Here is a 14,573-nt window from a genome sequence, read left to right on the forward strand (position 1 = left end):
CAGAAGCGTCATACTGGACCGCATAAATTCACCATCCAGTTTCAATGCCGACATATATTCTGCTCCCAGTGTCTGTCCAGCGGCAGAAACCCCCCGTCATCCTCATTCGCTCCCGAAGCCACATGTCTGCGGCACAGAAACGCCAGTATCCGCTCGTCCTTGGACTTGCCCTCGACCAGATGCCGCGCATCGTACAGCGTCTTGACAATGTCCCTGTCGACCAGGTGCATCCGCCGCTTCTCCCGCCAGGCGGCGCGCCGCACGCGCTCGTACGAGACAATGGCGTAGCCAAAGGCGAACACCAGCAAGAGAATGGCAAAGGCGCCGTTGGACATGTAAATCGGCGACTGCCGCATGGGGGACGGCCGCGACCCGTCGGCGTCGGCGTCGGCGTACCGTTCCGCCTCGCTCGGCCATGACGCCCGCCGCCGCGACGGGGCATCGTCCATGGCGGTGGCGGGCACATGGTTCATCCACCCCATCTTGTACAAGTCGTATCGGCGGCGCTGTTCCGGGTTGCTGAGCAGCTCGTGTGCCGCGACAATAAGGTAGTACCGATGCAGCCGCGCCTGGGGAGACACGTCGCCGCCGTGGTGATGGTGCATGTCAGGATGATACAACTTCACCATACGGTTGAAGCTGCTCTTTTCGTAGGGCTGGCTGGCATCGATGTTGAGGACCTGGTAGGGCGTGGGCTTTGTGTCGGCCGGCCAGACGATGCGCGGGGGCGCTCGACTGGAGCTCGAGTACCTCCTCTTGGTGTTGCCTCTCTGGTGGGAGGCAAAGAGTCGGTGAGATTTGCGTGCTGCCTGCGAGAAATGCATATTTCCTTATTTTTATGTATAATGCTGGTGATGACTGGGCCAGAGAGAGAGGAGAGTAGGTACAGTTCTGGGAGCTGCCATGGTGGTATATAAGTGCGCCCGGTGAGAACCTGTGTAGGCCGGCCGCGTGATCGATGTTGCATCCTCTCTAACTCGCTCATCAATGTTTCATTCCGGTGCGAATGGGCGTTTGTAGATGCTGTGCTGGTACGGATAATACTTGCGCGTTTCGCCATGAATCTGACGCATACTTGCTCAACATCTCCACGACAGCGGCTATCGGGCGGGGGAGAGGGATAGAGGGGTTAAGCCTCGACAACCAAATCTGAGATGGCATGGGCACCTAAAGTCTGTGCAAAGATTGTAAGATGGCTCATCTCAGATTTAATACGCTAAAAATAACCAGCATCGTAGTTGGGTTGGGGTTTGTTTTGGCCATGTCATGGTTGTGCGGCCGAGGACGGACGGACGGTGGCGCCACGACAAGACTACACCATCACACGATGAGCGGTCCAGGCACAATTTCTGTCCCGTCGCAGACCGACAGGATTAGTTCTCCTTGAATTCATTGTCTAGAACCTTTTGAAATTAACTAAATACAGTTAAAGGCTGACGTTGCTGATGGAGTCGTAATTTGGAGCCTGGAGCCTGCACTACTGGGTTGGACGGGACTATCCGCACTATCCGCAATACGCACCAATATCCGCATCAGCTTGTAAGTCGACCACGACAATGAAAGATGTATATATAAGTCGATAACGCGCTTCACGAATTGAAAAGGTATCATCCTCATCAGCATCACTCAAACACCTTTGACTTGCTCTACTATCACTACTCTACACCATTACTTGGCCTCTGTCAGCCATCCACAAGAAACACAAATATCATTCCTCCCACACACTTCCCAATCCTTTTGCTTAACCATTTTCATCATGAGCGCCAACATCCGCACCATCGGCATCGTCACCTGCAGCACACGCTCCACCCGCGTGAACCCGCACATTACGCAGCACATCACCTCCCTCCTGCGCGCCCACATCCAGAGCGGTGCCTTTCCCAGTCTGCAAGACGCCACGCTCAGCATCATCGACCTCGAGGCGCAAGGGCTGCCTCTGTTTGACGAGCCCGCCATCCCCGCCGGCCTGCCCAAGGACGACCCGACGCCGCACTACCAGCAGCCGCACACGCGGCGCTGGTCGGCCGTCGCGCGCGCCCACGACGCCTTTGTCTTTGTCACGCCGCAGTACAACTGGAGCGTGCCGGCGAGCCTCAAAAACGCCCTCGACTACCTCTACCACGAGTGGGCCGGCAAGCCCGCCGTCGTGGTCTCGTACGGCAGCCGCGGTGGCGGCCGCGCCGCAGTGCACCTGCAGCAGATCCTGATGGGGCTCAAGATGAAGCCCGCGGGGACGGCCGTGCCCCTGGCGATTAGCATCGACGATGTGAATGAGTGCCTGGCCAAGGGACAGCTGAGCGAGGAGGTGGTGAAGCGCTGGGAGGGCGCGGGTGTGCCGGCGGCGCTGAAGACGGCGGTGGGCGAGATGGCCGGCCAGTGAGAGCTTGCATCGTGAGTGGTGAATGTCATTTTAAAGGACGAGAAGGAAATTTGCTGCATTTAGAATTTAGAAAGTTTAGACCAAATTATTGCGCCTTGCATCTTTTCTTGCTGCGGTAGCCCTTACTCGTGACAGTATTTACGCATCATAGGCGATGCGTTGACACGGCGAGGCTAGCTTAGACAAAAATAGAAATCCCATTCAGCAATCATTTTCTTTCTCCCATTCTCATTATTTTCTCTTATTTCTCTCATCATACCACCCCATGCCGAAAAGATCAGCAACGACCCGGCCGCAGCCCAGCGCCGAGCACAGACGACGCGTCTACGCCGCGTGCAGCGAGTGCCGTCGTCGCCGCCGCAAGTGCAACGGCAGCCAGCCCTGCGCGCAATGCTCGGCCTACGGCTACGCATGCACCTACGAGGCCGAATCCGCGGCAGCAGCACAGAACGCCCCTCCAGGCGCGGCAAGCTCCAGCCGTCATCGTCCGGCAGAACCGATCCGGCGACGGCAAGGTCGCCGCGTCGCGTCCCCGGCGGATGAAGAAGAGGCAGCGCTGCCTCCTTCGACGCCGCTCATCGTCAGCCGCGAGAGGGGCCGCTTCATCAATGCCAACAGCGCCGTCGCCCTGCCCCATCTCGTCGGGCAGCAGCTCTCCGTCTCCCAGCCGCTGCGTCTGCACTCCTACGCGTGGAACCTCGGCCTGCGCCCCGAGCGCCGCGGCACCGTATCCTCGTCCCTCGCAGAGTACCTCACCCTCGCCGAGTGCCAGGCGCTGTGCGCCGTCTACTTTGCCGCCGTGCACCCTCTTTTCGCCTTCTTATGCCAGGACTCTTTCTCACGACGTCTGGTCGACAGCTGGGCCACGCTGGAGAGCCAGCCCAACTTTGCGGCCGTCGTGGCGCTCGTCGCCGTGCTGGGCTCCTTTTTCTCGACTGAGGCACACCCGCGCGAGCAGGACGTGAAGCGGCACGGCCTGGCGATTCTGGATCTCGCCCTGTCGGCGCCCGTCGCGGCGATTGACCTGGACGCGGTCGCGGGGTGGCTTCTGCGGACACTGTACATGCGGCTGACGACGCGCCCGGCCATATCCTGCATGGCGAGCCACGTCGCGATGCACTTTGCCGAGATCATGGGCCTGCATCGGGACCTAGTCGATGATGGCACCGACGATGCCGCTGCTGCAAAGTCGGCGGCGTTTGGCCTGGAGGAGCTGGAGTCGAGGCGTCGCCACTTTTGCGTCGCGCGCTTCCTGAATGTGCTGCTCACGACCGAGTATGGCGTGTCTGGGCCCGCGCCGCGACATACGAATTGCCTGTCGCCGGCGCGCATCCCCGGCGCTCATATCGAGGTCCTGCACACCATCACCCGCGTGCTGCAAGAGGCCGAGGCGGCTGCGAGCGCTGGCCTCGACTCGGACGACTACGCCGAGTTGTTCCAACATCTGAAAGACATTCCCCACGACGACGACACTGTTGCACTCTTCACCGCCGACGCCTGTCTGTGCTTGCTTCGCCGCTTCGCCGCCTCGTCGCGTGGACCCAGCCCCCAAATCGTGACCATGGCCACCGCCATCCTACGGCGGGCGCTCGACGGCATCACGGCGCTGCTGGCCGCGGAGCGCACCTGGTGGAGCATGCTGAGCGTGCCGTTCCAGAGCATCTGCGTCGGCGTGTCCGCGGACCACGCCGCCCTGCTGGCGCTGCTGCCGACGGCCATGGGGCTGCTGCGCGCCATGGCGGACAAGTTCGCCTCGCACATGGCCAAGGAGGCGCTGGCGACTGCGCAGCAGGTCATTACAGCGTCGAGGGGCAGCACCGAGGCCAAGCTGGCGATGCAGGATGCGGCGCTGGCGCACGCGCTGCCGGCGGTGGACATTGACTGGGCGGGCTTTGATTTCGACATGGGCGGCGACTGGCCCGTGGTGGACTTTCTGATGTAGGGCCTGGTGAGAGCCTTCATCTGCGCTTTATGTAGTAAATAGGTCACGATGTGATGAGTATAGCTCAGCCTTTTTTGACTTTTCAACGCTCAATACGTGGCCATGTAAGTGTCATCTTTACTGCCAATGTTGCTTCATTGCCTCTGTTGTCTCCGTTACCACTGTGATTTATTAATAGCTGGACCTGGCAACTTACGTTTCGCATCGCCTGTGTATCTTGGATAGATATCTGCGTATTCTAGGCCTCTCATAAACCCGGTCGCATGTGGAAAGATCAGCATCCTGCCACTGGTGTTCTCTGCGGGCCGAATCTCACTAACCTAGATAGTGCGCTCAAAAAAAGGCCGCCAACCAGCATTCAATACCAACACACACTTGAGTGAATCCAGATCGTATATACTGCGTAGCTGTTGCGCCGTACTACGTTGCCGGCTCGGCCGAGTAGCGTCATCGGCCATTTACAAGAGCTACCCCGCCCAAGCTGGATTGACATCGTCAACTTCAACCAACCGCCCTACTATTACAGCCTCTTGCCCAATCAATTTCACATTAGCTTTTCCCAAGGTGACTTTCCAAATACTCAGAGTTCAGCCCCGTCTTGGACACAACTCGCAAAAATGCCGCAGTACGACCACATCGGCGCCAAGTACGACCAGGCCAGCGAGCAGTTCTACAAGCTCCTCGAGGGCAAGCTCATGCAAAACGCCCTCGGCCCCGAGCTCGCCAAGCGCCCGCCGGGCCTCAAGCTGCTCGAGTTCGCCTCGGGCACCGGCTTCTACACCTCGCGCGTGCTCTCCTGGACCGACGGCTCGCCCGCCACCACCATCACCTCGATGGACATTTCCCAGGCCATGGTCGACGTCAACCGCGCGCACAACGCCGACGCCGTGTCCGCGGGCCGCCTGCGCCTCCTCACCGCCGACGGCGCGCAGCCCACCTCGTACGCGCCCGACGGCGTCACCGCGAGTTACTTTGACGGCGCGTTTGGCGGCTGGTTCCTCAACTACGCCGAGAGCCGCGCGGGCCTGCGCGCCATGTTTGACAACATCGCGCTCAACATCAAGCCGGGCGGCTTCTTCGTGGGCGTGGTGCCGTACCCGACGGAGGACCTGGCGGCGAGGGGCAGGGCGTGCAAGGAGCCGCCGCTGAGCGACATTTACCCGTACCTGGATTTCACGAGGGAGCTGGCCGACGGCTCCGGGTGGTACTTTACGTGCCATGTGGACGAGACGCTCAGCTTTGAGACGGCGCACCACAGGAGGTCGGTGATGGAGGAGACGGCACGGGAGGCGGGCTTCACGGAGATTGAGTGGTCAGAGGCCAATCTGCCGAGGGAGGAGTTTGTGCCCGAGGGGGCGACGGTGACGAAGGATATGTCGCCAGAGGTGTACCAGGCGTACAAGGATGTTGGCATTCTGGCCGTCATCAAGATTTTCAAGAAATAGTTGGGGGAATGGACTAATAGACACTGTTTCGGTATCACTTATTTGCATTGGTACGCTACGTCCTTCGTAAAATACTACATACTGGTAGATTAATTCAAACTACCCAGCCGTTGGATCGAGGCAGCTCCGTCTCGGTCGTCCAAGCAATTCAGAAACCAGTAAACTCAAGAGCTATAGACCAACTGCTTCATCGAAGTCAAAATCCTACAATTATCCCTCACACTGGCGAAATCAGTTTCGCCGACTTGCAGCATATCTAGCTCTCCTCACTATACCACAACGCGCGGTAGTCCTTGTAGCCCAGATACGGTCTCGCAAAATCCTCATCATACTCGTCCCTCAACCACCCCACACCCGGCAGCAGCACATCCCTGTGCCAGTCAAACGGGTTCCGCTTGTCGCCGTACAAGTACTCCCCAATCTCCTTGCTAAACCACAGGCCCCGTCCGTCGACGTTGTTGGTCACCTTGGCCATGCCCATCGTCACCTGCGGCCGAGCATCGGCGGGCCAGGTCACCCAGGGCAGCCTCAGCTTCATCTGCTCGAGCAGGCCCTCGTGGTTCTCGCGGCTCTCGCTGCCGTGGAAGTCGAGGAAGCTCAGCTCCACGGAGCGCAGCGTCGGGGGCAGCCGCGCCAGCGCCGCGACGAGGTCGGCGATGCGCACGACAAACTTGGAGAGGCCAAAGTGGCGCAGCTGCGGCCACGCCTCTACGGGCACAAGAGTCTGTAGCGGGAAGAAGCGCCGCGGCGAGGGCGAGTCGGGGTCTATCTGGCCGTCGCCACGGAGGCGGAAATGCTGGAGGTGCTGCGCGCTGGCGAGAAGGCTCTTGAGCCGGCCGTTTTCGAGGATCGCGACGTCGTTGTGCTGGACGCCGGTGATGAGAATGGGGAGTTCCAAACGGTGGAATCCGGGATGCTGGAGAATCAGCTTCAGGTTGTCGTATTCTTCACATTCCTGCGTCAGCATGTAGGGACTGACGCCCGTGTTCAGCGAGTGCACGTCCATGACCAGCCCTGCCACCACACTCTGGCCGTTTCGAATGCGTTCCGCCAGCGTCTTAATCACCAGCACCAATCCCCTCCATCGTTCCTTTTGCCTTTTCACGTCATTTTCGTTCCAGTCCGGCCCCGTCACCCACGGCAAGAGGCGTTGCAGGGGCGTATCTTTGGACGTCGGCCAGCCCCTGGGGATCGGGCCATTGAAGCCGTACGGGAGACTCCGTATCATCGGTGTGCAGTACAGTGGGGTGTACAGATACCCATGCGTCGCTGGTGTTATGGTAATCCTTTCCAGCGCCGGAAACGCCTCTATGCCCTCGATGAGCGCCTTGATATCCTCCCCCGCCTCCATCATCTTGGTCTGCTCCCGGACCAGGCCAAGGTAGTGCTGATAGCAAGTCTCCAGCGGGGGGTGCGCAGCTCTCTGCTCCGCCCTCTCTTTCTTCTTTTCCAAATTTCCCGTATCGTTCGCATTGCGACCATGCAGCTCCCGAAGGTTTCTCTCGCGGCGGCTCCCAAACCATGCGCGCTTCGCGCCCTCCTTTGCCGCAAGCTGCAACCCCGCGCCCATCCACGCATCCACATCGCTGAGCTCCTCCTGGGCATCGGCCCGGGTGGCGTCGTTCAGACGGTCTCGGTCCACGTCGGGGTCCGCGAGGCGCGCGTCGTCGTAGACGATTTCGCGGACGCTGAGCCGAAAGGTCGGGTGCGACGCGATGGCGCGAAAGACGGCCACGTTGCGTGGGTTCGGCGAGAGGAAGACGCGGGAAAACCGCGGCGGCACAGCGTGGCAGATGGACGGTCCGGCGAGCCGCAGCGCTTTGATGTCCTTGTTGGGCAGGAAGACGCATATCGCCGCGAGGAGTTCGGACGGGATACGGAGCAGCACAGACTCGTCTGCCCTCGCTTCCGCGTTTGGGTCCTCCATGGCGCGTGTATTCGGTTTTGAAGTGCAAAAAGGCAGAGCAATGTGCCGTCGGAACCCTGAACGGCTTGTGCAGGCGAAGCTCTCTTGATGCAAGTTTGGTGGCCTGCTAGCGTTTGCTCTGTGAATGCAGGGCCACTCGGGGTTGCCGCGCACAGGCGATTAGCTTAGCAGCAGAAAATGTAACAAAGAACGTGGCAATAGCTTCACGCGCTTCGCATTGTAACAAATAATTTTAATATACAGTCGAGCCCCGGGTGAGATCGATTATAGTGTAGATGGTGAATCATGCGTGATCCAAGTTGTGGAGGGGTGGTGGGGTTACACACCAGCACATCCGAGCACAATGCTCAGGCAGCAGCCGTTTGTTTGCAAATTGGAGATTACACCTATTTTGACATGATTAATTATTCTTTTGTTCTTTTATCTAAATAGCTAACATTACTTGGCTATATGCTTGCGATCCTTTTCTTCCTCTCGTATCGATGCTCCTCGCCGCTCTCCTGCTATTGCTTGCCAGGCGACAGTCTCCACGCCCGCAGAGGCAGAGCCTGGAGCTGTCTAACCTTAGGCTTGATGTACCAAAAGAATGTGGCAGCGCCAAAGAGCACACACAAAATGTTGACCCAGTAGAATCCGTCATGCGTCATCTCGCAAATGCCGCCGCCGTTTTGGCATCTCTCCTTCTCGGCCTGGATGGCACAGGAAAACTCCTCTGTGACTAGAGGGCCCTTGAGCTTGGCGCTGCTGGTATGCTTGCCGGGGTGGCAGGTCGCTACCGTAAAGTAATCGACGAGACGCAGCACAAAGTATCGCGGGAACGTGCCTCCAAGGTTGGAGACGGTAGCGAGGAGAGTCATGTAGGTGCCGCCAATGACGGGATCCGAGACCTTGGCGTGGAAGGCAGAGACGGCCACAAACATGATGGTGTTGGTAAAGGTTGAAATAATGTGCTCAAGGATGACGATGACAAGATACCAGGTCGTGACACCTTCGGCAGGGAAAATGGCCACCGTAAGCTGCGCAAGTAGAGCGGCACCAAGACGGCCGACAAAGCCCCAGCCCCAAAGCCTCATGGCACCGTACTTTTGCGACCACATGCCGGCATAGTAGCCCAGGCCAATCTCAAAGGGGAAATCGATCAGTACCGTCAGTGCCATGTTGTCCTTGCCGAAGCCCTTGTCGAGCAGCTTGAGATTGGTGACGCCGTCATTGGCCTGGAAGCCAATCTTGGCAATCAGGTGGACAATGATGATGGTCTGCACGTTCTTGAGCTTGAGGATACCCCACATGATTTTGTAGACTTCCCAGACACCCTCTTCGTTTTGCGACTTTTCCTCGCGCTTGATGAAACCGAGACCAATGGTGACGATAATGTACATCCAGCCCCAAAAGGTCAGGTATCCACCAAGGGAAACAAGGCCCTCGTCGGAGGGCACAGATCGGAACCATTTGTTGGCAAAGTCGGAGGCGTTGAGGGCGAGGAAAACGGTGTACGACATGAAGTGGCCAGCTGTCAGGCCGACAGTCTGGGCGGTCGAAGCATAGGAAACATTGCTGGGAGACAGCAGAGTCAAGGCCCAGCCGTCGACAGCAATGTCTTGCGTGGCACACATGAGAACCAGGAAGAACCACCAGAGCATAAAACTCCAGACAGTGGGGCCGCCGGGCTTGCCAGTGGTGGCCATCATGCCCTCAACGTGGCTGCCGAGCCAGAGCATGCCAAAGCCGGAGAGGAACTGAATGGGGACGATCCAGGTCTTGCGGCGACCAAATCTGGGGCTCCAGACGGCGTCGACAAAGGGACTCCAGAGAAGCTTGAGCGAGTAGGGATACGAAGCCAGACTGAAGACGCCAATCTCGCCGTAGGACATGTGGTTCTTGAGGAGAAAGGGCACGGAGCCCATGGCGAGACCCATCGGGATGCCCTGCAAAAAGTAGAGCAGGACGAGCAGCATGAAGTTTCGCTGATCCTGCAGCGGCAGCTGGAAAAAGCCGGCATCGCTCGAAGTCGGAGTCCGGGGGACGGGGTCGTCTAGGGAAAAGGACTCGCGCGCCATGTAGTTGGAGGTGAGCGAGGCGGGATCATTGTTGGCGTTTTTGCGCCGCATCTCGACGCCGCCGTTCATGGTGCCGTTTTGGTTGCCCGTGGCTTGCCCGTTGGTGTCGCCGTCGGTCTTGATGGACAAGCGCGCAGGGCTCTTTTCCTTGTGCGACTGCGGACGTCGCGCTCTGGCCCCCATAGGAAGAAGTGGCCTCGGGTAGAGAGAGAGAGCAGAGGTGGCGGGTCACAGACTCAGATGCTTTTTGGGGGGGGGGGGGGGGGGTTTATAAAAATCGGTAACGAAGGCGTCGAAACGAGAGTGCGTTCTAATCGCGTCGAAAGAAAAGGAAGAGTAGATTTGATGTATGTGGCTGTTGGTCTTGTGTCGTCAACGTAACGTAATGAGCTGCGGAAGGTAGTGGTGGAGGTGGTGGTGTCGGGCAAGCAGCAGCAACCACACGGTAGACTCGAGCTGGAATAAAACAAAAAAATGTTGATGAAGAGATTGAATGAATGCAAGATCGTACTGGCGTCAAGAAACCAGTAGAAAGCGAAGCGGCGACTCGCGCACTGCTGGCGCGCTGCGGGCTGTCGGGCTGCGTGGCGACGCTACCGTGGCCTCAAGGGCTTACAAATTTGGCGGGCAGAGAAGGAAGCTTTTCTGGGGGGTGGCGTCGGCCGTGAACTGCTGGCAAACACAGAGTGCCAGCCAACGGGGAGGAAGTTTGTCGAAATAAGAAGAGAAGCAACCGGTCGAGGCGCGATCAGAACCCCTCCATGAGCCAGAAGATGGGAAACTCTGGGAAAGCCAAAATGTTGCCTGGTCTAGAAAGCCCTTGAATCTTGAAGCCTTTCGAGAACGAGAACCTCAGCGTCAGAGGTCCCTGGTCCCCCGAGGCCCCGCATTCAGCGCCGGCACCCCCTGGACGGTACGTACCTGGTCGTTACCTCGTACCTGGCAGCCACAAACGAGGACGCTTACACTAGCCCCCTGAGTAAATACTGATAGGCCGGCCAGGCATAGTTGCATGCAGTATTTGATTTTCTCGGAATTGCAACAGATCCATTCCTGCAAATTTTAATGAAATAAATTACACCCGTCTGCTGTATTCTGGCATGCACAACGCCTCCCCCTGCCCGGCGTTGCCTTACTGTGCCTCCCCGCTGCAGCCAAGCTGTGGGGCACCTCCAGCTGGGCTGTTATCTTATCGCCGCCCGCGTCCCGTCAACAACACGCGACTCAATCATCGCGACCTCTGACCACAAACCCAATCCAAGCTCGGCAAAGACTCAGGAAAATCCCGTCGCTGCCGAAATGGAGGAGCAAGAAAACTCCATACCGCAGATTGATCCTCTCGACAAGGAAATCGCATCTTTAAAGAAGCGAGGTATGCCTCCCGTCCTCAATCTCTGCTTGTCACCTGCCAAGCTAACCTAGCCTCACCCAACGCAGTCGCCGCCATGCAGAAACGACTCCAGATTGAATGCTCCACCATCCTCTCCTCCACGCCGATACAAAACATAATCCAAGAGGCCTCTTCGACCTCATCCTCCTCCTTGCTGAAATCCACTCTCGCCACCAAGCAACCCGACACGGCCTCCTCCCTTCAGAAACGCTCCGCCCAGCAGGCCGCCTACATGCAGCAGTGCACGTACCGCATCGCCGCGCCCATCACCGCCTTCAAGATCCGCGATCCGGACCCCAACGCCGTCGACGGCGGCCACGTCCTCGGCATCCGCTTCGAGGTCATGTCCCAGGGCCACTTCCTGCGCCCGTACTACGTCATGTTCAACCGCCCGTACCCGGACTCCGCACACCTCCGCGTCCACCGCCACACCGTGCCGCCTGCCATCCCCGTCGGCGGGCTCGCGGCGCGGCACCTGCCGCCGCCGCGCTCCGTGGACGCGCAGCAGCAGCAGACGACGCAGGATCTGGATCGCTTCGCCAGAGCCATGCGCAGAGAGATTGTGCGCTTCCACAATCGCCTCGGCCTCACGGCGGACCTGCGCAAGACGGTTGGCCTGCAGCGCAAGAGCAGAGGCGCGGGAGCTGCGGTCGCGCCGAAGGATGTTGTCGAGGCGGGCATCGCGGACGTCGAGGCCAAGCACGTCAAGCTCGCGTGGGCGGACGGCCGCAGCGGCCGCATCCTGATGGACCAGGACGGCAAGGTGGAAAAGTTTGTCGTCTTCGGGCCCGAGGGGCGAGATTGGAGGATGACGAGATTGTTGTTTGATCCAAGAGATGGCGTGGATGATATAGCGAGGAAACTACGGCGTTATGCGGAGACGTGATGGGTGAAAGGAATATACATGTATATAAATAGTGGTGTACATAAGCAGTAATGATTAACGAATAATGACCAATCGATACCACATTTCACCTCACAAGAAGAATGTGAATCGATTCCAGGGAGCCCCAGAACAGTTACATTGCCAGCGACGAGCGAAGGCAAATCAAGGCAGGTCAGTCTAAGGCGGTCGCTGCAATAGTCGACGCGAATGGGCAGACCCAGGGACCCAGGAAGCAAGTCACATGCATGGACGTAATTTTATTGCGTGAGAACCACTTTTGTATTGTTTAGATCAGAAAAATTAAAGTACAATAGAATCAAGGCCACCCCCAGACATGCCTCTTTGAAAAAGCTGTAACCCCAATCGCGCCAGATGTCCCAAAAAAGAACCCCCCACTGGCAAGATCGCCCCGTAAGTTTGTAAATAAAGTGAAAAAAGAAGAAAGTGCCACAAAGAAAAGTGCGATCCCATATATGAAACATTTTGAGACGCTTTGCTTCTGTGAGTTTTGTATATGTTCCGCTCTGCAAGATATATTCCGTAAAACTTCATGAGTTTGTGTTGTATGTGCGGCTCAGCTCGTGGATTCAGATGAAACCCCGACACTCAAGCCATGACAGCGTCAAGACGTTTGGCATATTTACAGAAGAGCAACGATGGCGGCGATGGCGGCAAAGATGCCGATCTGGGCCTGGGCACCACCGTTGACAATGACGGGGGGCTGGGTCATGGTGTTGTTGCCGCCGTTGACGGGGGGGACGACCGAGGCAGGGGGCTGGGGAGCCTTGGTGGTCTGGGTCCAGACGGGAGTCTGCGTCTGGGGAGGGGGAGCAACGGTGGTGGCAGGAGGAGCAACGGTGGTGACAGGAGGCACGACGGTGGTGGTCTCGGGGCAGGGAGTCTCGGTGGTGGCCGGGACGGTGACCTCGACGCTGCTGCTGCTGCTGGTGACGGGAACCGGGACAACGGTAGTGGGCGTGGCGGTCGCGGTGTTGGTGGCCGGGCAGATGGTGGTGGTGACTGTGGTGACGGCGGTGGTGCGGGCCGGGCAGTCGGTCACGGTGGGCGCGCAGTCAATGACGGTCTTGGTGACAATGTTGGTGGCCGTGGAGGTGGTCCAGGTGTGGTGGCCGTGCTGGCACTCGTCGCACGGGTGGACGTAGTGCCAGTCGCCGTCGTTGGCGTCGCAGCCGTCCATGTCGACGCCGGGGTGGGCCGGGTGCCAGGTGTCGGTGCGGCCGGCGGGAGGGGGGTACTTGGGGCCCAGCTCGGCCGAGATGGAGATGCCGGCGGGGAGCTTGACGTCGGCCTTTAGGCCGGTGTTGCCAAGGAGGTCACCAACGAGGCCGCCGGAGTTGCCGCCCTGGTTGTTGCTGTCCTGCTGGTTGTTGGTCACGCCGGCGTTGCTCAGGACGTTGTCGAGCAGACCGGGGTTGGCGGCGGCAATGGAGGCCAGGGCGGCGGCGACAACAAAGGACTTCATTTTGATTGATTTGGTGGGGGTGGAGGCTTGAGAAGCTTGAGAAAGCGAGTGTAGAGAACTGAAAAAAGAGTGTATGGGTGAGAGTGTTCTGAATGTTCAAGCTGAAGCTGTTGTTGGGAGTGGAAGGAGAGTCGGACAGATGGCGGGATGGCAGGTGGCTTAAATAACTGATCTTCTCAGGACAACTCCGAAAAACAAGAAATTATCTTGCCACTATCCCATGTCTCGCCCTTTGCTTCTCCCCGCTCTCCCACATCATTCGGCTGCTCTCCCATCCCTCTCTCCTGTGCCTGACATGACAGCAGCACAATGCCGCGCCCCCACTGACGCGGAATAGCTCTGATTCATGGGGGAAATGAGGAACAGAGACAAGACATGGCAGATGCGAGTGGGTAAAAACCAAAGCGCATTTTGACATTGTCGTCTCCACATGGTTGCATCCTCCTCTGCCCTTCTGTTCCTTTGTTTTGGTGCGGTAGACGCTCGACGCTCTACTGGCAGTTAGCGCTTCGTATCGTTCAGCACAAGGGCACCCAGCTTTGCAAGCAGGTACATGTCTTACCGATCCTGGCCATCTGGGGATGGGCTCCATCGAATGAGGGCCCAGGCGCAAATAACGTCTGTTTTACCATGGGCTTCCTCGGGCACATCGGATCCAAACACCACCACAGAAGGTCAACTGGGACCTGCGCTAGTGCCATGCAGCACACCTGAGAAAGCAGCCACGCACCTAGGTAGCAGACCAGGTTTGACCTTAATTCGCGTGTTTGCTATCCGTGTAATCGCCCTGGTCGCCCTAGCTTGGAAACCGCCGATCTGCATTACCAGGCTCCGTCGTGGTTCGTGGTTCCCAGTCGCTTGCGTGGCACGCCGGCACCTAACTCGTGTAAGTGACCAATATGCAAGGCAGAGCACAAGTAGTCCACTGAAATTTTTCGGCATGCAATTTTTCTGAAGACTTGCGCACGTAATTTTCTTGGATAGCGCCCTAACACCGTTATGCCAGTGCCAACTTGCACTCTGCCCGTCGGCGGCCGTTGACCACATCAGAAGGGGGAGAAGC

At 58.3% G+C, this 14,573-nt stretch overlaps 8 protein-coding genes across 8 annotated transcripts; 4 read left to right on the forward strand and 4 right to left on the reverse strand.

Moving 5' to 3' along the window:
• Positions 1-41: 41 nt before the first annotated feature.
• Positions 42-824, reverse strand: LMH87_002074 (uncharacterized protein; the record flags this gene model as incomplete). Its single annotated transcript, XM_056193468.1, has 1 exon — positions 42-824. The coding sequence occupies one exon, from the start codon at positions 822-824 to the stop codon at positions 42-44; it is 783 nt and encodes a 260-aa protein (XP_056050503.1).
• Positions 825-1,756: 932 nt separating this feature from the next.
• Positions 1,757-2,380, forward strand: LMH87_002075 (uncharacterized protein; the record flags this gene model as incomplete). Its single annotated transcript, XM_056193469.1, has 1 exon — positions 1,757-2,380. The coding sequence occupies one exon, from the start codon at positions 1,757-1,759 to the stop codon at positions 2,378-2,380; it is 624 nt and encodes a 207-aa protein (XP_056050504.1).
• Positions 2,381-2,645: 265 nt separating this feature from the next.
• LMH87_002076 (uncharacterized protein) lies at positions 2,646-4,322 on the forward strand (the record flags this gene model as incomplete). The annotated part of the gene is made up of 1 exon (XM_056193470.1): positions 2,646-4,322. The coding sequence occupies one exon, from the start codon at positions 2,646-2,648 to the stop codon at positions 4,320-4,322; it is 1,677 nt and encodes a 558-aa protein (XP_056050505.1).
• A 617-nt stretch (positions 4,323-4,939) lies between these two features.
• LMH87_002077 (uncharacterized protein) lies at positions 4,940-5,767 on the forward strand (the record flags this gene model as incomplete). Its single annotated transcript, XM_056193471.1, has 1 exon — positions 4,940-5,767. The coding sequence occupies one exon, from the start codon at positions 4,940-4,942 to the stop codon at positions 5,765-5,767; it is 828 nt and encodes a 275-aa protein (XP_056050506.1).
• Positions 5,768-6,023: 256 nt separating this feature from the next.
• LMH87_002078 (uncharacterized protein) lies at positions 6,024-7,694 on the reverse strand (the record flags this gene model as incomplete). The annotated part of the gene is made up of 1 exon (XM_056193472.1): positions 6,024-7,694. The coding sequence occupies one exon, from the start codon at positions 7,692-7,694 to the stop codon at positions 6,024-6,026; it is 1,671 nt and encodes a 556-aa protein (XP_056050507.1).
• Positions 7,695-8,197: 503 nt separating this feature from the next.
• Positions 8,198-9,934, reverse strand: LMH87_002079 (uncharacterized protein; the record flags this gene model as incomplete). Its single annotated transcript, XM_056193473.1, has 1 exon — positions 8,198-9,934. One exon carries the CDS (start codon positions 9,932-9,934, stop codon positions 8,198-8,200), a length of 1,737 nt encoding a protein of 578 aa, XP_056050508.1.
• Positions 9,935-11,050: 1,116 nt separating this feature from the next.
• LMH87_002080 (uncharacterized protein) lies at positions 11,051-12,027 on the forward strand (the record flags this gene model as incomplete). The annotated part of the gene is made up of 2 exons (XM_056193474.1): positions 11,051-11,123; positions 11,189-12,027. 2 exons carry the CDS (start codon positions 11,051-11,053, stop codon positions 12,025-12,027), a joined length of 912 nt encoding a protein of 303 aa, XP_056050509.1.
• A 640-nt stretch (positions 12,028-12,667) lies between these two features.
• On the reverse strand, positions 12,668-13,510 carry LMH87_002081 (uncharacterized protein; the record flags this gene model as incomplete). Its single annotated transcript, XM_056193475.1, has 1 exon — positions 12,668-13,510. The coding sequence occupies one exon, from the start codon at positions 13,508-13,510 to the stop codon at positions 12,668-12,670; it is 843 nt and encodes a 280-aa protein (XP_056050510.1).
• Positions 13,511-14,573: the final 1,063 nt, after the last annotated feature.

The sequence above is a fragment of the Akanthomyces muscarius genome, chromosome 3, assembly GCF_028009165.1.
Source record: "Akanthomyces muscarius strain Ve6 chromosome 3, whole genome shotgun sequence".
Taxonomy (NCBI): Eukaryota; Fungi; Ascomycota; class Sordariomycetes; order Hypocreales; family Cordycipitaceae; genus Akanthomyces; species Akanthomyces muscarius.